Here is a 24,534-nt window from a genome sequence, read left to right on the forward strand (position 1 = left end):
GCTTGGCCCCTAAAACTATATTAGAAAGAGATTAAAACACGTGTACCGAAATGTCTTGTATACATAGTGTACATAGGGACATTGCATGCATATTTTTGGACGTTTGAAGTAGGAGCACACACCTGTTTAACTGCGTCGACAAAAGCCTGCGACTGTGGTCTATGTCGTGACGCTTGCGGCTCATGGCATTGCACGCTAGGTGGTCGAGCAAGTGTCCGTTCCGACGCTAGCCTTTGAACAGCACGTACCAGAAGGTCCAGCGCATCTTGTGTCAAAGCCGCATCTGTCTGGAAGGAAGCATAATCAGCAGGTAGTATCAAGTTTGTTGTAGCATTTCTATTTTCGTCGTTTAGAACTATGGAACCCGGCCTGTTTCTTACCTAACCCTACTTGACGTGCCACCACAATTCTTTGGCCCACCAAACATAGAACTGAAAAGCTTCATGCTTTTTTTTTCATAGTCGTTTCACTGGCGTTATCACCCGATTAGTATGAAATTTATGACTATGTATCTTGCCGTGGACTACGATGGGTAAACATAATGTTACGGTTCAATTAAAGGATATGTGGATTCATTTACAGGGTGAGGATGAAGTTCTGCAGTCGCGGTAAAGATGGAGTCCTTAGGCTGCACCAGACAACGTCGTCTTCCCTTCTACCTACCCGGCATATACTACAGCCCGGCTCATACCGTAGCAATCCCCGGTTCACAGACGAAGCCCGCTGGGCGAGTTTAAGTCACTGGAGGGATGAAATTTCTTGAGGCGAGCCACGTGCACCAACTGCGTTTGATTTTACCGACGAGGAGGTGTGGTCAAACGTGCCACAACGTACGTCAAGTCAGTCACGCGATCTACAATGATGTAGGGGCCTGTGTACTGCGGTAAAAACTTCTGACATAAACCAGGTTTTTGTTAGGGGGTCCACAACCACACGAATTCACCTTTTTGGAATAGAATGACATCATGGCGATGATTGTATCGTTGCTTGGAGCAATCTTGTGATGCCAGTGTGCGCAAGCGAGCAATTTGGCGGGCTTCTTCAGCCCAGCACATTGTTTCGGCCATGGACTCATCGGTATGGAGCTTAACTGGGAGGATTGTATCAAGGGAGCTGCGTGGTGATCGAGCGTAGAACAGGTAGAAGAGCGTGAAGTCCGTGGTCTCGTTTTCGCTGTATTGTATGCGTAAGTAATAAATGGTAATATATATTTCCAGTTTTTGTGATTGGATGCGACGTACATAGCGAGCATGTTACTAAGAGTTCGATTGGTGTGTTCTACAAAACCATTCGTCTGGGTATGGTATGGTGTCGAATGTCTGAACTTTGAAGTGCAGAGGCGAAGCAATTCTTCCACAGCGTCAACGATGAATTGGCGACCTCGGTCACTGATGATTACTTGAAGTGGACCATGGCGAAGAACAACGGAGCGTAACAAAAAGGCAGCGACACCATCAGCTGTAGAAGATGGTATCGCAGCGGATTCGGCGTATCTGGTAAGGTGGTCGACGCACACTATTATCCAGCGGTTGTAGTTTGAAGATCGCGGAAACGGGCCCAATAGGTCGATGCCCACTTGCTCGAAAGGCGTAGTAGGCGGTTCTACGGGGCGAAGAAGGCCGTGCGATGCACTGGTAGGTCGTTTGTGATGCTGGCAGTTCTCGCAGCTCGAGACGTATTGTTTCGTAAAATCTCGCATTCGAGGCCAGTAAAAACGCTGCTGCACTCGATGCAGGGTGCGAATGAACCCAAGGTGTCCTGACATTGGATCATCGTGCATAGTACGGAGAACGTCGCATCGAAGACTTTGAGGTACAACCAGTAAATAACGTGTGCCGGTTGCTGAGTAATTCGTTTTGCAACAACAGTTTATCATGAATGCGAAAGCGACCACTGCCTTTGAGATTCCAAGCGTCAACGAACAAAGGCTCTAAAGATAAATCCGTCAATTGTTCTTGTTTGAAGATATTGGCGTCATGAAACGTGTGAAAGACCGCAGCGAAACAGATGTCGAGGGTATCTGCACTGTCCTTCGTCGTGGTCATAGGCAGGCGAGAAAGGCAATCAGCGTCCGACTGACGTCGTCCACTTCTGTACGAAATGCTGAAGTCAAATTTTTGAAGGCGTGCAGTCCATCGAGCAAGTCGGCCAGAAGGGTCTCGGAGAGTGACAAGCCAACATAATGAATGATGGTCTGTCACAATCGTGAATGAACGACCGTAGAGGTAACACCGAAACTTCTGAATGGCGAATACAGCCGCTAAACATTCTTGCTCTGTCACCGTATAATTCATTTCAGCCTTGCTTAGAGGTCGACTCGTATAAGCAACAACTTGCTCTGCATTATCATGGCGCTGAACAAGCACACCTCCGATGCCAATTCCACTTCCGTCCCTGTGCACTTCTGTAGGAGCAGAAGAATCGAAATGACGAAAAATAGGTTCAAATGTCAGAAGTTTCAGTTCAAAAAATGCGGTATCATAATCAGGTGTCCATTCGAATGGGCTGTCTTTTCGCAACAAGCTCGTCAGTGGGTATACTACGTCCGCGAATCAGGGCACAAAGCGGCGAAAGTAGGAACATAGGCCCAAGAAGCTACGAAGTTCCTTCAGTGTTTCGGGTGGTTTGAATGTGCCGACTGCTTCGATTTTGCGGGAATCCGGCCTGACACCATCTTTGTCAACTAGGTGACTGAGGACTAAAGCTCCCAAACCGGCACCAACCGGCACCAAACCACCAAACCGGCACTTCCCAAACCGGCTCCCAAACCGGTTCACCAAACCGGCCCTTCTTAGAGTTCAGAATCAAGCCAGCCTTTCCGACACAGTCTAAAACAAGGCTTAAACGGACGTTGTGCTCTTCAAAGGTACGCCCAAAAATGACGACGTCATCCAGGTAGCATAAGCACACCTCCCATTTAAGACCACGAAGGACGGAGTCTATAAACCTTTCAAAAGTGGCGGGGGCGTGGCAAAGCCCAAACGGCATCACATTAAATTGGTACAGTCTATCAGGCGTCACGAATGCGGTCTTCTCCTTGTCTGAAGGGTGCATAGTTATTTGCCAATATCCTGATTGTAGATCTATTGAAGAAAAGTACGAAGCCGAGTGTAAGCAGTCAATAACATCGTCAATCCTAGGCAGCGGATATATATCTTTTTTGGTCACGGCATTGAGTCTTCTGTAATCAACGCAGAACCACCAGGCACCATCTTTCTTCTTAACCAAGATGACCGGTGCTGCCAACGGGCTACACGACTCTTCAATGACACCCTTCTTCAGCATTTCCTGAACCTGGTCGGCAATTACTTTTCCTTCTGATGACAACACTCGGTAGGGCTTTTGTCGGATCGGATGGGCAGTACTGGTGTCAATCCTATGGTGAGCGCGAGAACATGGTAAAGGTCAAGCTTCTTCTCTTGGCAAAAGCCAAACACAGAAGCATGTTGCCTCAACAGATGGCGTTACGTCTGCTGCTCGTGTGACCGCAAAGTGGCGCTAATCATACCTAGGATCTGCGGCTCGTAAGAGCTACTGCGCTTGCCAGAGACTGTACCTTTCTCGCTTCCATCGTTGTTAACGGCTGCTACAGAATCTTCAGTGGCATCATCGAAGACGCCAAGCTTCATTCCTCGAGGGAGCACAGTTCAGTGCCCACAGATTGGCGAACAGTTCAGTGCCCACAAAAAGGTTGCTCCTTTATCAACAGATACCAAACAACAAGTGACGAGAATGCCTTTCTTAGCACATTGAACGATGGCAGGTTCAACGATGGCGTCAAAAGATGTGGCAGATTCTGGGGCGAACACCGCAACTGAGGTACTGGGATCGATACAAAGCACCTCCACCAAAAAATTGTTACGGTTGAATTAAAGGTTATGTGGATTTATTTACAGGGTGAGGATGAAGTGCGGCAGTCGCGGTAAAGATGGAGTCCTTAGGCCATACCAGACAACGTAATCTTCCTCTTCTACCTACCCGGCACATACAACAGCCCAGCTCATACCGTAGCAATATCTTATAATTCTAATAACGATTCTCCTTTTTGCGCTTATGAAGAACAATGTCAAATTTGTTGGGGTGCAAAACAGGCGTATCGCGCAGCCGTTAAAAAACGAGCTACATCCAAGTTCGACGACCGGCAAAGTGCATTACGTGAAAGCCTTTTATTCGTATCCGCAGGATCAACAGTGATGACAGTCATTTTTTTCATCAAACAAATACATCAGCAGGTAAAGGGCCAGTTATATATTATGAGGTAAGAGAACGAGTAAAACAATTAACGCAAACAAAATGAGCGCCAAGAACATAGAATCAAGAGAGGTGCGGCGGGGAGGATTTATTGGAATCTTGCAAATTAGAAACTTTATTAATTAGCAAAAAATCGTGATGAATGCTGGTGCTGCTTCAATTTGCAAGAATACGGTTATGACGGTATATATACTGCCTTAACTTCTGCAAAATATTTTCAATTTCAAAGAACGAGATTGTTTAAGAAAGGGCGCGCCTAGCATTAAGAAGGAAATCTTATCCGAAGGCACTCGCACTTCGTGCCTTAAAGATATCCTAATAAGTTCCCAGCAAGCCATTGTTTCATTTTTTTCTCTAGACTTCAAGACCTTCACACGACGCTCCCTTCTAGGTTTTTGTTTTCTTCAAGGCTTGTCACAACGCAAAAGCAAAAAAAAAGTAGTGCGTAGTTTTTTTTGTAATAAAATAATAGTGAATAGCCTTAATACGTTCATTTCAGTCCAGCAGACTCTTCTACATTCCTTCATTGAACCTGATTATGTGTTTTCCACGGTCTCGACATCCCCCAAAACAAGTTATTCTCATCTGCCTCCGAAACTTCAATATTTATTATGTAAAATGCATTTATTACACGGACGTGCTGGAGACTTTGAAAGTGCGCCTGCGCACCGGTGACGTTCGCCAAAGTGGTCGTGCGGTGTAAGACCTTACGTGCTATATGGTATCCATCGTCATAAGAACCAGGTTGTTGCACATAAGTTTGACTAACAAAGTAGATAATTCCTCTTAATATTTGAGAAAGCTAAAAGATACGCATTGCCCATCTCACCCTTATAGGCTTTCTAGAGGCCCTTTGTCTGTTGAACATCGGATGGAAGCCAGTGCGAGAGTAAGCATCTCGCACTGCCGCATTGTCGTGCTCCCACAGTTCTTTCTTTACTAGCACAAAACCACTCAGATTTGTCCCCGAGTTTTGGAAGTCCGACAGGTCAACTGTGTGCAAATCCTGCATAGAGAAATATTAAAATTCAGTGAGAGGAAGAGACAAGAAGTCAGAGAGGCAAACAGAGAGGGTAACCAGGTCAACAGGTCAGTGGCTAATCAGCCTTCAGAGGCCATGTGAGGGCAGTAAATATTAAAAAAATTAGATTCTTTGGCAATGAGAGCTTCTCGACCAGTTGTACATATTTTCCATCAGAGACGTTACGGTCTAGGTTTATTGTGCGTTGTCAATTTTAAATCATTATCACCATGAGCCATCATGTGCTAAATGCCCACCATAGCATAATGTACAGCTGGTAAATAAAGAAGGTTAAAAGGATGCGGGATTTGCCCAGTGTCTCTCACACATACTGCGTGCTATAAAATTTCGAATCAAAGAGTCTGGAGAAGTTCTGCTTTGGTAGGATAGCTATAACAGAGGTGGTTTACCATGCGTCGTAGGTAGAAAATTCTCTTCAACCAGAACATACTCAAGCACCACTCAGGCATTCATTTCCGACGCTTAAATAAACATGAGGAAGCGTACCAATGGCTCTGCAGTCTTTCATCCTTGCACGCTTTGGAGCAACGTGTGGTAAGTTTATTGCTGCATGGTAATTTAGCCCTGCAGAACATATATAGTCAAATTTTGAAGTTGTGTCCGGAACTTGTGCTCAACACGTGTACTCATATACATTTACTTTGAAGCTATTTTGTAGCTCACTCGTACGATAGCCCTCATGGAGTTCAAGTATATAAAAATAAAAACATAGAACTACCCAACGTGCATAAACATGAATGCCATGATGCGCACTATACCTACTCATTCTTATTGGGTATGGCATTGTTGTAAATGACATTTTCAGAAAGCACACTTTTATGTATATTTGCAACGTTAAAAAGCGGTATATGAGCAATGTCGAAATGCGGAGCTGCTTAGTGAAATTGGTGGCATTTTGTCAGAAATCTCACAATCTTCTGAGCAGACAAACTAGGTCTACAATCCACGCAAAACATTCTCTCATAGTACTGGTGAACTTATATATTGTCGCGCGTTATGACAGAGGTCGTATTTGAAGACGCTGAGAAAACAGCAGCGGGTCGGTCTTTTTATTAACCGCGCGCGCCAGAGAGTTCCTCGTCTTTCTCGTGTTTGCGTACTGCATAAAAGCGTGCAGATGCGCGTATGCGCTGTCACCTTCGTCTTTTTCGCGGGACGCTTCCCTTCAAAATGGCATCGTCCCGATGCACAGCCAAGGCGCTCTACTTATAAAAACGCACATATGCACCGGCACCCACAGGACAAACGAGATTTAGCTGGACAAGTAGGGTTTCATTCGGATGACATGCACGATTTCGAGTGAGCGGTGTCGGCGACTGGAACTGCAATCGCCGTCGGGAATAACTTCGTAGTTGATGTCATTCAATCGTCGGGTGACTCGATATGGGCCGAAGTATCGTCGTAATAGCTTCTCTGAAAGTCCGCGTCGACGTATTGGGATCCAGACCCATACCTTGTCGCCTGGTTTGTAGGTTACAAATTTATGTCGTAGGTCGTATCGTTTCGCATCTTTGTGTTGCTGGTGACAAATACGCACGCGGGCTAGCGGTCGGGCTTCTTCGGCGTGCTGACCAAATTCTTCGGCGTCAGCGTGAGTGTCGTCACACTCGTGCGGCAACATAGCGTCCAACGTTGTAGTGACTTCGCGCCCGTGTATTAAATGAACGGCGTCATTCCGGTAGTTTTCTGCCAGGCGGTATTATAGGCGAAGGTCACATAAGGCAAGATTTCATCCCAGTTCTTGTGTTCTGTGTCGATATACTTGCAGAGCATGTCTGCGAGGGTCTTATTAGACCGCTCTGTTAGTTCGTTCGTTTGTGGGTGGTACGCCGTTGTTCTCCGGTGAGCTCAACCGCTGAGCCTAAGAACTGACTCCAAAAGTTCTGCCACGAACGCAGTTCCTCTATTCGTGATGAAAACTGTTGGAGCACCGTGCCGAAGGACGACGTTTTTTATGAAGAAATGAGCCGCTTCTGCTGCTGTGGTCCTCGGCATGGCTTTAGTTTCTGCGTAGCGAGAAAAGTAATCGGTGGCGACAATTATCCATCTGTTCCCTGTGGTGGAAGTTGGGAATGGGCCCAGGAAATTCATTCCAATTTGGACGAATGGCTTTGCTGTTACTTGGACGGAATGTAATAAGCCTGCCGGCCTACCGGGTGGTGCTTTGCGTCTTTGACAGTCGGCACATGTTTGCACGTGATGTTTCACAGCAGCAGGTAGGTTCGGCCTGTAGTAACTGTTTTGCAGACGGGACAATGTTCTAGTGTAACCGAGATGTCTGGAAGTGACTTCGTCATGGCAGGCTTCTAGAATTTCTTTTCGCAGTGATGCACGGACGACGAGCAAGTATGGGCTGCCAGTGGGAAAAAAGTTTTTCTTGTATAGTACGTCGTTCCTTAAACAAAAAGATGGCACTCCTCCCGCAAAAACTCGCGGCACTTCTTCACGTTGTCCTTCTAAGAAGTCGATAAGCGAAAGCAGGTCAGGGTCACTGCGCTGCTCTTGTGAAATAGTGGCCGCGTTGATGACTCCCAAAAATGTGGCGTCCATAGACTCATCATTAATAGCGGCAGGCTCGATGGGTGACCGCGAGAGACAAAATGTGTCGGTGTGCTTGTTCCCTGATTGATAAATTATGGTCATATCAAACTCTTGAAGCCGAAGGCTCCAGCGAGCTAAACGGCCGGATGGGTTTTTCAAGTTAGTGAGCCAGCAAAGCGAATGGTGATCACTGACAACCTTGAATGAGCGGCCATACAGATATGGTGGAAATTTGAGAAGCGCCCAAACCACGGCGAGGCACTCTTTCTCCGTAGTCGAGTAGTTCTCTTCCGTGCGAGAGAAAGCTCTGCTGGCATAGGCTATCACTTTGTCGCAGTTATCTTGCCACTGTATCAGCACGGCGCCCAGGCCTACATTGCTTGCGTCGATGTGAAGTGCTGTCGACGCTTCCTGGTCGAAGTGCGCAAGAACCGGAGGTTTTTGGAGGCGTTGGCATAATTCGTTGAACGCTGTTTGTTCCTTTTCGCTCTAAAGGAAGGGGACATCCTCTCGTGTGAGCCGCGTCAAAGGCGCCGCGATAGACGAAAAGTTGGCGATGAATCGTCGGTAATAAGCGCAGAGGCCTAAGAAGCGTCTCACTGCTCTTTTGTCATGTGTTGCTGAAAACTGCGACAGTGTCGATATTGCCCGAGTCAGGTCGAACACCTTCGTGGCTGACCACGTGGCCTAAGAAGCAAAGTTCGCTGAAACCGAAATGGCACTCCTCTGGTTTTAGAGTCAGGCCAGCCGAACGTATAGCTTGTAGAACTGCGAATAATTGACTCAGGTGTTCCTCGAATGTAGCTGAGAAGACGATAACGTCATCTAGATAGACCAAGCATGTCTGCCACTTCAGTCCTGATAGCACAGTGCCCATTAAACGCTGAAAAGTGGCTGGCGCAGAGCATAACCGGAATGGAAGCACTTTAAATTCATAAAGACTGTCCGGCGTCACGAAAGCAGTTTTCTCACGGTCTCTCTCGTCGACCTCTATTTGCCAATAGCCACTTCTCAGGTCCATCGTTGAGAAATAGCGTGCTTGCCACAGCCGATCAAGAGAGTCATCTATGCGTGGCAGTGGGTAGACGTCTTTCTTCGTTACTTGGTTTAACTTGCGGTAATCTATACAGAAACGCAAGCTGCCGTCTTTCTTTTCAATCAATACCACGGGAGATGCCAAGGGACTTTTGGAAGGCTGTATAACGTCATCTTGGAACATCTTCTGAACTTGCTTTTGGATCTCCTCACGTTCTTTCGAAGCCATACGGTATGGATTTTGACGGATCGGTCTCGTATTTTCCTTAACGATGATTCGGTGCCGGGTCAGTGGTGTTTGCTTGATTTTCGACGTGCACGAAAAACAATTTTTGAACTGGTGTATCAGCTCTAGTAGGCGCAGTTTATCCGAGGGTGACAGGGTTGAGCCAATGTTAACAGACAAAGGGGTCGAGGCTGGGATGGTCGCGTCGTCCGGTTGCAAAGCGAAGCAATCACTGGCTTGGTTCACGTTGTTGTAGTTGGCAATCGCGGTGCCCTTCTGGATGTGACGACGCTGGTTGCTGAAGTTTGTGATGAGCACTTCTGCCCGCCCATCAATTAGTGCCAGAACACCTCTTGCTATTGGAACACCTTGCGTAAGCAATAGCGTGTCTATTCGCTCCGCTATCACCTCATTACGACATGGCCGTTCACATAACACCGACACAAGGCAGCAAGATCTCGGCAGGAGCATCATATCATCGGCTACACGTAAACGTTGCAGTTGTTCTTCAGTGGTGGCGTCGACATAAGGATGGGCGGAAAAGGTGACAATACGTTCTGGAATGTTGATGACGGCACCATACTCTCGCAGAAAATCCATACCCAAAACCAACTCTTTAAAACAGTCCAGAATTATGACAAAAGTGGCAACGAAGCTCGAATCACCGATTGCGAGCCGAGCGGTGCATTTACCGGTTGGCGTCATTAGCTGTCCACCAGCACTCCTTATGCTCGGCCCACTCCACGGCGTCTTGACCTTCTTAAGGCGGTCGGCGAGCTCTTGTATCATAATAGGGAAGTCAGCACCAGTGTCAACCAATGCTGTTACGTGGTGTCCGTCTATATTAACGCTGAGGTCGGCACGTACAAATTCATTGGCATTAGTACTCGTGGTTGTCGTCGTCTTCGTCATCACCGTCGTCATGTCGTCTTTGTGTAGAGGCAAGGGGGTCTTTTTGGCGTCTCGGCGATTGGCAACCTTGCCCCCGGAGGTCGCGGCCGTTGGTTTCCCTGGGACGGGCTTGCGGAGCGGTTTCTGACGGCGTCAGCGTAGCTTTGGCGATTCGGGGAAGTGTGACCTCATGCAGGTGAGGGAGACCGCCAGCGACGACTTGGTGAATACGCTTGGTTCGCCGGCAGGTGATCAGCACCATTGTCACGAGTGTCTTCAAAATAAGATGAAGCGGGCCGAGAAAAGTTTCCAAACCGGGCTTCTCAATGACGGCAGTAGCGCGAGATGTGGCCTGGTTCGCCGCAGTTGAAACAATGGTGTCGACGGTCGGCAGTGCGCCACAAGTCAGTGCGACGTACTGGTGGTCACCGCACAGGTTCCCGCTCCACCACGGCAAGGTAACGGGCCGTGGCTGAAAGGGTGCTTCTTCTGGGGCAGGCAGATGACGGCGGACGGCATCAGCATAGGTCAGCGGACGTGGTTCGGGTGGTGGTGCCGGTGATGAGAAGGCTTGCCGTAGTTCCTGGCGCACGATTTCCGCAACAGAAGACACTGGGAGCTCGGTAGATGGAAGGCCGAGGGCCCGCAGCTCTTCCCGCAGGATTTGCCTAATCATTTGGCGTAAAGAGTTTTCGGAAACAGCAGCGTTTTGAGCGGCGGTAGCAACAGGCATTTGGTGGGGCAGGCGGTCAAAGTGGCGGCATGGTTGCCGGAGCGCCCGCTCGATGACAGTCGCCTCTTTGATGAATTCATCCACTGTTGTTGGCGGATTTCGTACAAGGCCGGCGAAAAGCGGTTTCTTAACTGCCCGCATCAGGTGACGAACTTTCCTTGCCTCGGGCATGTCAGGGTCAGCGCGGCGAAATAGACGGGCCATATCCTCAGCGAACATGGCGACGCTTTCGTTCGGCTTTTGCATGCGGGCTTCAATCATCTGTTGTGCGAGATCCCCTCGGTCCGCACTCAGGAACGTCTCGAGAAGCTTTTTGTGGAAATTGTCCCAGGTTTGGAAAGTAGGCTCCCTGTTCTCGTACCATGTGCGAGCGCTGTTTTCCATTGCGAAGTAGGCACAGCCAAGATTTTCTTGCACGCTCCAACGATTCACCACAGCGGTCCGCTCGAACTGGTCGAGCCAGTCCTCGACATCTTCATACGGTTCTCCACGGAAGACTTCGGGAACACGAGGAGTCTCAAAAGTTACCTGCTAAGGATGAGCCGTCTGGGCCAGAGAGAGATTCGCAGATGTTGAAGGGGCTCCCATGTTGGTAACAGCAGATGCCGTCAAGAGTTCTGGACTTAGACCTAGTAGGCGCCGGTTGAATCGGTGTACTGGAGTCGTAACAAGATGTTGAGGCTCCGGACTGGGTGTACGGTCTTGAACAACGCTTTCTTGCATCAGGTTGCAGGCCCCAGCACCTCCACGAGTGTCGCGACATGAAGACAGAGGTCGTATTTGAAGACGCTGAGAAAACAGCAGCGGGTCGGTCTTTTTATTAGCCGCGCGCGCCAGAGAGTTCCTCGTCTTTCTCGTGTTTGCGTTCTGCATAAAAGCCTGCAGATGTGCTTATGCGCTGTCACCTTCGTCTTTTTCGCAGGACACACGTGACAATATGTTAATATCTAGATATTTTGCCGAAGTTTCACCGTATCTGCCGGGAATATTGAGACTCGCAAAAATTTCAGCGCTTTTGCATGCAAACAACCACCGGGTGTTGCGAGCGGCGCAGCCAGTGTACCGGTGAAAAAAGGTTCGAACTCTTCCCCGTCCTCTGTTTTTGAGTAATTGTAACATTTTGTAGATGCCACCTCTCCCCATGCCTCCTGTAGAAGCAAAATCACCAACGCAGCTTGCACTTGGAGTGCCAAGGGAGAAGGAAGTGTGAAGCAGGTCAGCGCCTGCACTGTTACTCTTTAGTTTTGCCGTTCTTTCGTGCAGTTTTTTTTGTTTCTTGTTCTCTTCGCTGTGAAATTTACATGTTATTTCCTGTTTGTTTCTCTCTGTTGTTTTCTTCTTCTACCTGCTATGGTCTTGGATTTTTTTGCTTCCAACAATTTTTACTGTTTTTATTTCTTCATTGCCGTTACTTGAGTCTGTCGCTTTAGTGTCTTTCTGCCTTTCTTTGTCGTTGTTCCCTCTTTTTTTTCTTATATACTTTGCTTTATTCCCTTCGTTTCTCTACTCGATCACTTTTATCCTCGCATCTTCTCTTCACCCTGTTTTCTCTTTCACATTCTTTTACTATATAATACTATTCAAGGCTTTTCAAGCGCGTTTGGATTGCAAAGCTCTTACGATGATCGCCTTCGTGCCACGGAAACATCAGTTCATGTCCCACCTCAAAGAACTTAAACACGATAGCGTTAAAGAGCTCGTTCTGCAGAAATTTTGGTGTTCGTGTCAGCATTGGTGTTGGCGTCGACGTCTTTGTCTGTGAGTGAAAAAACCATCATCTCGTCCACGACAGCAAAATTGAGAAAGATACAAATCAAATAAACGATGACAGTTGGGTTTGAGAGGGGATCGAACCCAGGCAATTTGTGTTGGAAGCAGAAGTTCTAGCAAACAGTCACGTGCTTGCTTGTATAAACAGTGAAAATGACTTTGCTTTACGAACCACGCGTCCTGTATAGAGGCTTCACAGTAGAATATGTAATATTGCCGTAATGTTGCGTGATGAAGGGGTGCATTGCCATTGGGTGTCAGAGCATGTAATAAAGGTTTTTGTTGGTTGAAGGCGGCTATACATTATAAAAGGCACACGCGTTTCTGCGCGTACTTGTTTGATACCATGTATAATGGGTGCAGAGCAGGCTCGATAATATTGCAAGCTCATAAACGTTCGTGGTTTAAAGCAACCTACAAAATATATAAAATGCAGCCATATGTGAAAGCTGTACTGAATTATGCCATTTTCAGCTTTATCGCTTGCATTGTAATAACCCAGAATTTCAACTTCTCGAGTAACATCCTACAATAAAAAGTATGCACCAAGTGAAGTTCGAACTAAGGATACGACGCCGCTATCGCATTCAACTTTTAAAACCGAAGCTTAAGGATTTGGCGATATTTTATTGTTCTTTTTCTTTCTTTCATTCTTATCAGGTTTTTGTATCTGGCGCTGGGGAAATTAGTGCACGTGTTCAGGGAGTGTAACAGAAGAAGAAGACGATAACTGAAAGGACAAAGAGGTTTTAGAACGAAAATATTTTTGTTCATGCGTCAGAGACAAACCTTGAGCTGAAAGAGCTTCGCGCTTAAAAAGCTGTGAAGTGCACCCAGATTGTGTGAATTTGGTGACGAACTGCAGGTGCAAGTGCGTGTTAGAATAAATATGAGCCAGTGACACCATAAAGGTGTTAGGAGTATCGGCGACATATTATGACGAGACACCGCCCGACTACCAGCCAGAGCTTCGTATACGCTAGATGTGTAGTGCCTTGAAAAAAAGGGGAGAGGGGAATAGCCTTACAATTCCCGCCATTCCTTCATTTTTTTCTCTACATCTGATGACATAATGAATGATAGGATAGCCCATTATTGCCCCTTGTTGCATATCTGCAACGCCCAGTTCCATGCCCTGCTAATTGCAATGATCCTAATGCACCGGTAAAAGTTGTCCGTACTATGCTGTTTTGAGGGTTAAGGAGACGGCTGTTGTTGGCTTACGACAACTCCACTTTCAATACAGGGAGTGGCACATAAAGAAGTTGATATCTACATCTCCTTCGTGTTTTTTGTGTTTTATTTTGTGCAAATGGGTTTATCTTTGCGTTGTATTCTGTGAAATTGAGTTAGCTGTCTAGACTTCTACCATTCGCCATGTCAAGACAGAGGCGCGCGGATTCAGCTTGCTCAAAGAAGTCCTTAATGCACAACACATTGTGAGATTTTTTGAGAGTCTCATGGAACTCGGGCGGTAAAAGCCAACTTTCCATTTCCAACTAGGCATATCTTTAGAACAAGGCTTTCATGTGTACGTCGTGTCATTTTGTGAGGCCGCGGAAACGTATCCCGTTAAAAATTCACTCAATCCAAACACGAACTTGAGAAAAAACTATCTTTTTTTACGCAACTGTTTGCTTTATAAAACGGTGCATGACCCTGTATGGTTTGACGATTCTTATTTAGCCGACAGATCTCATTTCACATAGGAAGAAATTATTACATGTACTGTTGACTTACGACACGACAACTCCACTTCGAATACGCATACAGCTAGTATGTGTTATCATCAGGTCGGGGCACTTGATCATCAGGTCGGGGCACTTGATCAGGGCTGCTTCTTGATCCTCCCGGGTGGGGTTCAGTTTTGGTGTGAGGCGAAGGGTTGACTGGCACGCCCGCATTATGTAGGGGGTCTTCGAAGACTTCTTCGCACAGTGCGGGAAATTTCTTCTATATGCAGGGTCATAGTATTTGAACACTACCAAGCACAGCAGTGCTTTGGTGTGAAGGTGGAGCAGTAAGTGTTCGTCTGCCTTTGTAAGGCCATTACAAGGTTAAGAATAAATTACGCAGCCGAATCATAAATAGAGTATTTTTCAAAATGTTAAGGATAAAAAAGTTTGGGATCCATTTTAGAAGGGTCTCAACTCGTTTTCAGAGCGTAGTTAACGGCGTTTGCCCTTTCATTGCCTTCGCGGTTCATATGCATAAGCTCGAGCCGATCTGTTCCTACGATTTCAGATAGGCTCGAACTTATATGGGCCTTAAATATCTCATTAGGAACTCCAGCTCAAAGAACTTCCATGGAAGCTCCGAAATTTTGCAGTTTCGTATAACATGCAATACGCCATTTACTTGGAGTTCAGTTCTTTCTGTCGGCCCTTTTCGAATCGGTAATAATAACGACACATGAGGCCTGGTTTGCGACATCCAGCATGATGGCGACTTCCCCAGCATGTGTTATGTTCTAATCTGGGCTCTGAATGTGGTGAAATTTACCGCGACATTTCCGTGACCGATTGCAGCTGTGAACCATCGTGAGGGCTCGAGGCGTACACGTAAAAGATGCTGTGTTTGAACCCATAATGGTGGGCCAATGTCTCTGCCCGTGCTTGGCGCTTGCAACTTTGGTCGTCACGTTCCAAGCTGGTCGAAAGAGAGTATATCTGGACGGCGTATCTCCAGACTTCTGGGATGCGCACGTGCTCTTCCGTCCTCGTTTGGTAATGAATGTGTTGTCGAGGTCATAGGCACTGACTCAACTGAATGAACATGTGTGCATGTTTGAGCTCTGTCGAAGTGCTTACCACTACCATCCCCATAAGGCAATATTCACCTACTATATCAAGCAGGTTGATTAGAGGTCTGAGGTCTGTTTCTATTAACTATTCAGCTGTGTTATAGAGCGCATGTAATAGAGTGGTACATACTGACAACCCTTGGTAATATATATAAGAAAAAGAAGTGCATACTTAAGGGCTCGTTTTTTGTGTTTTGACCCCATATATTGAAATCTAACAGTGAATAATGCCAAGCAAAGTACAGGTGAGGTTATTAGAACAAATTGTAAGGTAAATCTGAAGAAAGAAAAGTGGGTGAAAAGATAACTTTCTGTGCGTAGTAATCAAACCTGCGATCTTCTAATAACGCGTTCGATGCTCTATCACTGAGCTACCACGGCGGCAATCCTCCCAGCCACATTAATGGGTATATATGTATGTTCAAACGTGTGAATGTCAGTCAGCGCCATGTGTAGCCATGGCTACGAGTGTGGCACATTCTTTTATGGGCCTGTGTGGCGTCACGTAGCACGTGAACTTATCACGAGCTGGCAGCTGACCAACAGTCTCTCGTATAAATATATTGACACGAGCATGTAGTGGGTTTCTTGCATTGGCGTAGCTAGTGTCATCATTACTTGTGCGTGTCGAAGGATTTGATCAGCAGAAAGGCGACAAGAACTCGCGCTGCTCGATCGAAGCTGTTCTGCTGTTTGCTACACTGTTACTTGCGCTGATTTTATTACGGTGACAAACAGGTGGAGTGGCTGGGTACAGTCCCAATTCGCTAGGTTTAACTCAAGCCGCTTCAAGCTTCTGCCACCATTTCAACAATTTCGGAGGAAAACCTGGCACGTCGTCACAGCCGCTGCTTGCTAGGACTACCTCCTGAATTTGGTCCCTTGAGCTCGGGAAGAATAACCACAACAACGACAAGTAAGACGCAAAAGACGGCAGCGGAAATATAGGCCCGAAGCCCTGCACTACGACGTCTCTAATAATCATATTGTGGTTTTGGGACAACAAACTTCAAAAATCAATCAATCAAGACACCAGAGAGCAACGTAGACCAACTCGCATTCACCCCAAGCGTCGTCTACACAGCCCGCTGCCCAAAGCCGTTTCTTGGTGATGTGTTTGAGGACGTAGATAACTGGCTAGACCACTTCAATCGGGTCGCATCCGCCAATAACTGGAACGACACCAAGAAGCTTCGCAACGTCCATTTCGCACTTGAAGACTATGCTCGCATCTGGTATGAGAACCATGAGCCGTCTATCACCAACTGGCAAGAATTTCAGCGACAGCTATGCCGGGCAATCAGAAATCCCGAAAGGAAAGAAAAGGCCGAGCAGGCTCTGCAGTGCCGGGTTCAGAAGCCAAATGAAAACGTGGCTATGTTTGTCGAAGACATCTCACAGTTGTTCAAGCGCGCTGACCAAGGGATGGATGAAACAAAAAAAGATCGACTCCCCCTGCGGGGTATCAAGGAGCAACTTTTTGCTGGACTCATACGCAAGCCTCCAATTACTGTCAATGAGTTAATCGTGTAAGCTACTACCATGGAACAGGCACTTCCGCAACACTTTTGTAGTACGACCGCCAAGCTTCTGTTGTCGCGGTGTCACCTTTCACCTGTGGACAGGACTTATCAGCACCCCACGAGCTTGTGCGGAGCGTGGTTCGCGAGGAGCTTGAAAAAGTCCGTCCCACTTCTGCTCACCCAAGTGTGAAGATTCTGGCAGACATTATTCGCAATGAACTCATGGATGTGACCCAACCATTGCTCCCAATACGTGCGGAAGCTTTTGCTCTGTTTTACGCCGATGCATTGAGGATTCATCAACCTTCTACCGGCCACCGGCCAACTTCTACTTTTTCACCATCACGCAGTCAATTCGCACCTGCAAATAACTACGAGAGCACTTTCCAGTATGACGTTCCGCGTGAAGTCACCCGTAAATCTGACGTATGGCACACCTCTGACAACAGGCCTCTTTGCTACCACTGCGGCGAAGCGGGCCATCTGTACCGCCAGTGTGCGTATCGCAGGATGGGTCTTCAGGGGTTTCACTCAAACACGCGTCGACCCAGCAACGGGGAGTGTCCTCGCGAGATTCAGCAATACCTAACAGCGCAGCCAGCCATTTCCTCCTGCACAAAGCCACCGGCCCCGTTCACCTTCTCCTCGGTGCCTCGGCTCGCCTAGTCGTTACGCCACGTTCTTTGGTGTACGAAACAGGTCCCCAAGTCCTCACCCACGCCAGGAAAACTGAGTCCAGCCGCCTCTGGAGGTAAAGCCGCTGTTCATCAAACTGACAAACATCATCCGCCACGACACGTTGTCCACGCTGATATTTCTGTCACGAAATTTTCTGAACATGACGCAGCGATTCCCGCCGATATTTTTATAACCACCGACAATCACTCTGCCATCACACTCGTGGATACTGGCGCCAAATACTCCATTATGAGTGGTGACTTCGCGGCTGCTCCCCGAAAAGTGGTAACGTCATCGAACGGTCCGCAGCTCCGTACCGCGGGTAGTCATCTAGTGACGCCGGTTAGGAGGTGCACTGTCCGTGTACATATTGGCGCTTCGACGTTTGTCAGGACTTTCGTCGTACTGCGGGAACGCTCCAGGCAGGTCATCTTAAGATTATTCTTCCTTCAAGAATATGGGGTATTAAAAATCTCCGAGAATCGCTAGTGTTGTTTCCACGTAACGAGCATTCTCAGAATTGTGAATCGCGTATAATGGCATTGCGTGTATCCGACGATTCAGTGACGGTACCACCCCGTTCTAGTGTTCTGGTTAACGTGCTGAGTGACATCAACCGAACGGCTCTCAGAGTTGTGGAAGGCAATGTCTCCGTGCTCTTGTTTCCTCAAGTATGCATCGCCCGTGGTCTCGTAGAATTGACACAAGAGCCTGCGAAAATTCTGCTAACAAATTTCAGTCATGAATACCAGCATTTCATGAGGCAGTGTGGCACCACTTACTTCGAAGAAATCGTAGACTCGAAAGCCAGCTTCTCACTCTTGCAACTCTCTTCCGGTCCTCGCGACGACAGTCAGTCTCCGGTTAAGCTTGATGTGAACTGTGTACTGCCAACTTCACAGCGAGAAAGTCTTCGCTCCCTCCAGCTTTCTTTCAGTGATTGCTTTGCCACGACATCCAAAACCAAACAGACACCCGTCGCAAAGCCCAGACTCATAACAGAGCCCTGCGAAAGACCTATTCGACAACATGCTTATCGAGTTTCCCGCAGAGAGCAAGACGCCGTTTACGACCAAGTAAAACAAATGCTTGCTGACGACATCAATCAGCTATCTACATGGACTGCCCCCCTACCGCTATCTACATTGCTTATGGGCATCACCGGTTGTGTTGGGGTAAAAGAAAGAACGCACATTGCGTTTCTGTGTTGATTATCGCTAACTGAACACGGTGACAAAGAAAGACGTTTATCGGCTTCCTCGCATCGACGACTCACTCGACCGCCTTAGGAACACCCGATAATTTTCATCCATGGATCTACACAGTGCATATGGTTATTGACAAATTGAGGTCGATGAGCGCGACCGGGAAAAGCCCGCCTTCATTGCTCCTGATGGGCTTTTCGAATTTTAGCTGCTTTCTTTTGGACTGTACTCTGCTCCCGCGACTTTTTAACGAATGATGGACACAGTTTTGTCTGGTCTCAAGTGGAAATCGTGTCTTGTATATTCAGATGACGTCGTCGTTTTTTCATCGGCCTTCGAGCAGCACCTTCAGCGTCTTCGTGCAGTACTTGAGGCGCTACGAACAGCTGGCGTGTCGCTCAAGCAAAGAAAATGCCACTTCGGCTACGAGGGGCTCAAGTTTCTCGGCCATGTCGTCAACAGTGACGGAATTCGCCCAGATCCCTAGAAAATACTGGCTGTCGCTGCCTTCATAACACCGACGAACAAACACAACGTACGCCGTTTTCCGGGCCTTTGTCCGTACTATCATCGCTAAACTTTTTCAAAATAGCAGAACCCTTAAACCAACATACGAGGGACAACGTTGCTTTTGTGTAGGCCCCAGAACAACGCGAAGCTATCTGCGCGTTACGACGACGCCTCGAGGCTCCTACAATCTTGGGCCATTTCGACGAAAATGCCGACACGGAAGTGCATGCAGATGCAAATAATGTCGGCCTCGGAGCCGTCCTTGTGCAATGGCAGGAAGATATCGAGTGGGTGATCGCCTATGCAAGTCGCACGTTATCATCGGCTGAAACGAACTATTCCAACTCAGAAAAGGAATGCCTAGCTGTCGTGTGAGCCATAGCCCAGTTCCGGTCGTATTTGTACGGGTGACCGTTCAAAGTAGTGACCGACCACCATTCCTTGTGCTGGCTTGCCGGCCTCAAAGACCCCTCAGGCCGCCTAGCTCGATGGGGTCTTCGCGTTCAAGATTTTGATGTTACGGTGGTTTACAAGTCAGGACGCAAGCACATCTATTCTGACTGCCTACCACGTGCCCCAGTCGAGTCAATTTCTCCTGACCAAACTGACGACGAACATTTCCTTATGGCCGTCACACCCTCTGACTTGGCTCAAAAACAGCGTGAATGCACAAAGCTTCGCCTAATCATCAATTATCTAGAGGACAAGCTTGAACAATCACCACGAACATTCAGACGCACGATTTAATCATTTTTCCTTCGTGACAACGTTCTGTACAAGCGGAGCTTTGATCGCAACGCTTGAACCGCCCTACTGGTCGTACCTTCTGTGATGTGAGACGACATCTTTAAGGCGAGCCATGACAAACCATCTTCCGGGCATTCAGGGTTCACGCGTACTCTGGCACGTATTCGCCACACGTACTAGTGGCCCAAACTGTCCCGTACAGTGAAGCACTACGTAAAAACCTGCCGAGACTGTCAGCGTCGCGAAACTCCGCCCACGAAACCTGCTGGTCTTTACACCCTGTTGAGCCAGCCCGAAAACCATTTCAACAAGTTGGCAGGGACTTGCTAGGTCCATTCCCGATATCTTCAGCGGGGAATCGCCGGATAATAGTTGCAACTGACTATTTAACCCGTTACTGTGAAACACGAGCACTTCAGCGCTGTACGGCAAGCGATGTCGCGGATTTCTTTATTCATGATGTCGTCTTCCGCCATGGTGCACCGGCCGTCGTTCTGACAGAGGCACGGCCCTCACTGCCCAATTACCGGAAGACGTGATGACACTCAGCGGCATCGTACATCGCTAAACGACAACTTACCATCCACAAGCTAGCGGATTAACAGAATGGTTCAATAAGACCATCACAGACATGATTTCTATGTAATCGGACGTAGACCATAGGAACTGGGACAGTTTTCTTTCTTCCGTAACTTTCGCATATAACACCGCCGTGCAAGAAACTACAGCACTTACAATTTTTCCGCCTGCTTCATGGCCGCGAAGTTACTACGATGTTAGACGCCATGCTGTTACATGACGCATTCACGATCACCACCGAAAATGCTGATCAGTATGCGCAGCGCCGAAGAAGCTTGACAACTAGCTCGCTTGCGCAATCGCTCTCAGCAACAACCCGATGCCCATAGGTACAACCTTTGGCACAGAGAAGTCAACTACCACCCCGGAGAAAATGTATGGCTCTGAAGTCCCGTACGCCAACGCGGACACTCTGAGAAGCTTTTGCGTCGTTATTTCGGCCCTTACAGGGTTCTTCAGCACCTCAGCGATATATATTACGAAACTATCGTAGAGCCCAGCGTGCAGTCCTCCCGTCGTTGTGCCCAGCCGGACATTGTCCATGAAGCTATGATGAAGCCGTATTACTCACACTGAGAACTTTCTCTTGCTTCATACATTTGAAAGCATCGAGCCGATGCTTTTCGAGAGGGACAGTAATGACACGAGCATGTAGTGGGTTTCTGGCTGTTGCGTGGCTTGTGTCATCATTACTTGGGCATGTTGAAGGATCTCGTCAGCAGAAAGACGTCGGCGAACTCGCGCTGCACGATAGAAGCTGTTCCGCTGTTTGCTACACTGTTACTTGCACTGATTTTATTACCGTGACAATATATATATATATATATATATATATATATATATATATATATATATATATATATATATATATATATATATATTGCTAGGAAGTGCTATCGGAGATGAAGAGGAAGAAATAAAAAAAAGGAAAATGCTCGCGGATATCCACGTGAGCTTGGCTATGCCTTGTAGGTCTGGCGTTACGTGTTTAGACACACCTTGTAAATATACTCTACGACGCCTTTTCTTCTCGTAACACTTAGGGGAAGAGTGTGCGTCCTGCTTTTCACGATCACGACGATTCTCTGCAGCGAACGCTCTTCAGCTGCCTATGTTATGGCTGCTCAAGAGGAATACGAGGATGCATAGGAAACGTCTTCAACCATGCCTCGGCCAGCCGGGCCTGCCACGCCGCCACAAATCACCACTGACCACATCGTCGTCCAGACCCAACCCCGCGACCCGGGCATTTTTTCTGGCACTGCAAACACAGATGTCGAGGATTGGCTTCAGCTATGCGAACGGATGAGTAAAGTATACAACTGGGACCCGAAGCTAGTGTTGGCCAATTTTCTAGTTTACCTTGAGGGCACGGCCAAAGTTTGGTTTTCCGAACTCGAGGTACAACCACCCCGGAGAAAAAGTATGGCTCTGGTGTCCCGTACGCCAACCATAACCAGTTGGGACATATCCAAGCGCAAGCTCATTGATATTTTCGGCAAGATCATGGGGCGTCATTGTTCACGCAGAAAGAACTCGCGTGCCGGCTGCTGTCCTGCACCGAGTCATACGCGACTTACATTCAGGATGTACTCGCCCTCTGCCGCACGGCTGACGAAAAGATGCCGCAGTGCGAAACGGTCGCGCACATCCTTCAGGGAATCACAGATGATGGTTTAATTTTCCTCGTGTTAAGCAACTCGTCGACAGTCGCAAAAGTTTTGGCCTATGTCGGCACTGTGAAGAAGCGAAAAGTCGTCACATTGCTCCTAATTTTTCACGCCTTCCTAACACAACGGCGACTTCTTTTTGCGAGGATATCCATCCACGCTCCACTCCTGCTGCAGGTGAGAACGTTGTACGCCTTTCCCACCGCGAAATAGAAGCATAAGCTCCAGTACCAATGCAACGTCATGGCAACGACGATTCCCACGCGATTTCTTTATTACAGGCCGTCGTACGCCCAGAGCTCGCTCTGGCCCGTGAACAGACCAGACTACCGCCCACCCTGTCCTTGTGATCTGCCCCGAAACTCGTATTCCCGTACTTGGTAATGGAACCCGGTGGAATGGCAAACTCCTGACAACAGGTTCATTTGCTTCTGTTGTGGACGCGTCGGCCACATTTCCCACCACTGCCGTAGTCCCTTGAACTTTCAATCTGGTCCAACTATTCCAACAATCGGCGTTCTCCTGATAGTTGCCGACTGCCCACGCACGAAGACGATGCTGCTGTGCCATCGACGCCTCCCCAACTACACCGCTCTCTTTCGCCATCAAGTCTCCTGTCTCGCTCTGAACGCCTTCGTTCTCCTTTCCCCCCCCTCCTTCCGCCGCTTCTCGGAAAACTAACGGGTGCAGCTCCTAGAAGTGACATGGCAGCGATGACCTGACCCGAAATTCCTCTGCTCACACTACCTGGACACAGCAGCCCATTCGAAGTAAATGTCAATGGCGCACCTGTCATCACACTAGTCGACACAGGCGCTCACGTGTCAGGTATGAACTCTAACCTCCGTGCAAGACTACGAAAGGTTCTCACTCCAGCTTCAATCACTGTACTTCGCGTAGCCGATTGTACGACTCCAGTTGCAAGTGGGATGTGTACTGCTCGGGTCACTGTTGCCGGACCCCATACCTCTGCTTTGTTTTATGTGTTTGAGCAATTCCCGCATAAACGGATTTTAGGACTTGATTTTCTATCTTCCTATTCAGCTGTCATTGACTCTTTTAGGGGTGTTGTCGAACTTGCGCTACCATACGCCTTTGAGCCTAGTGACATAGAACCCAGCACGCTACGTTCCACCGATTACGTTCGCGTCCTCTCTTTATCCGTTATGTGTATTGCGGTCTCTCCTGATCCACCCGTGCCTGATGGTGATTACGTCGTGTCACCCAACCCTCCATCCTCTGCTCGCAAAACGTCACATTCCCGCACATGGTTATCAGTATAAACGACAATGCCACATGTCTTCTTCTCGTCAATTTTGTACTATGCTCACAAGTTCTTCCCCAGGGTATCTCCCTTGCGTACCTTGCCCCGGCCTGCGACTACCACATTTCCGCCTTAACAGTGGATAACTTATCGCCCACGAGTCCTGATTTGTGTCAAACTGCTTTCGAAAGGATCTCAAAAATGAATGCATCAGACCTTTCGACTAAACATGCGCGTGCTCTTCGTGTCCTTTTCGTTTCATACCAAGTCGTATTTGAACTTAACGACTGACCACTTGGCGAGACAACCATTGTGAAGCATTAGATCAACACCGGCGATGTCAACCCGATACACCAGCGACCTTATCGTGTTTCTTTGACTGAGCCCAAAGCATACAAAAATAAGTCGGCAAAATGCTTGCCCGGACATCATAGAACCTTCTTCAAACCCTTGGGCTTCCTCTGTTGTGCTCGACAGAAAGAAGGACAACAGCTGGCGCTTCTGTGTCAATTACCGAAAATTCAACAAGGTAACAAAAAAAGACGTGTACCCCCTACCACGCATAGATGACGCCCTTGACTGTCTCACTGGTGCGAAATATTTCTCTTCGATAGACCTTTGTTGGGGGTGCTGACAGATTGGAGTTCACAACATGAACCTTGAAAAGACCGCATCGATTACACCTGACCACCTTTATCAGTTTAAATTGGTGTAATTAAGGTTATGCAATCCCCAGCTACGTTCTCAAAAATGATGGACGCATTACTACACAGCTTCAAGTGGTCAGTATGCTTATGCTACCTTGATGACGTCATTGTCTCTTCGCTGAGTTTTGCGAAACACCTCAAGTACCTCTCGACAATTCATTCCGTTTTCCGAAAGACAGGCCTTCAGCTCAACTCGTTGAAGTGTCACTTCAGCCATCGGGAGCTTACTTTTCTCGGACATCTTGTCGAATCTTCAGGTGTTCATCCTCATCCCGACAAAGTACGCGCGGTCACGGATTTTTTTGTGCCGACCTGTGTGAATGAAGTTTGAAGCTTTGTAGGCCTTTCCTTTTACTTTC

General features: G+C 47.8%; 1 protein-coding gene across 1 annotated transcript in view; it reads right to left on the bottom strand.

The window, feature by feature from the left end:
* Positions 1–24,534, bottom strand: part of LOC142761731 (glutamate receptor ionotropic, kainate 3-like) — a 156,286-nt gene that overhangs the window by 36,192 nt on the left and 95,560 nt on the right. Inside the window, exons 6-7 of the mRNA XM_075895954.1 lie at positions 5,081–5,257; positions 123–287 (exon numbers count right to left, since the gene is read on the bottom strand). Of these exons, the coding sequence (XP_075752069.1) occupies positions 123–287; positions 5,081–5,257 (342 nt within the window). The remainder of the gene's footprint in view (positions 1–122; positions 288–5,080; positions 5,258–24,534) is intronic.

The sequence above is a fragment of the Rhipicephalus microplus genome, chromosome 5 (assembly GCF_043290135.1).
Source record: "Rhipicephalus microplus isolate Deutch F79 chromosome 5, USDA_Rmic, whole genome shotgun sequence".
Taxonomy (NCBI): Eukaryota; Metazoa; Arthropoda; class Arachnida; order Ixodida; family Ixodidae; genus Rhipicephalus; species Rhipicephalus microplus.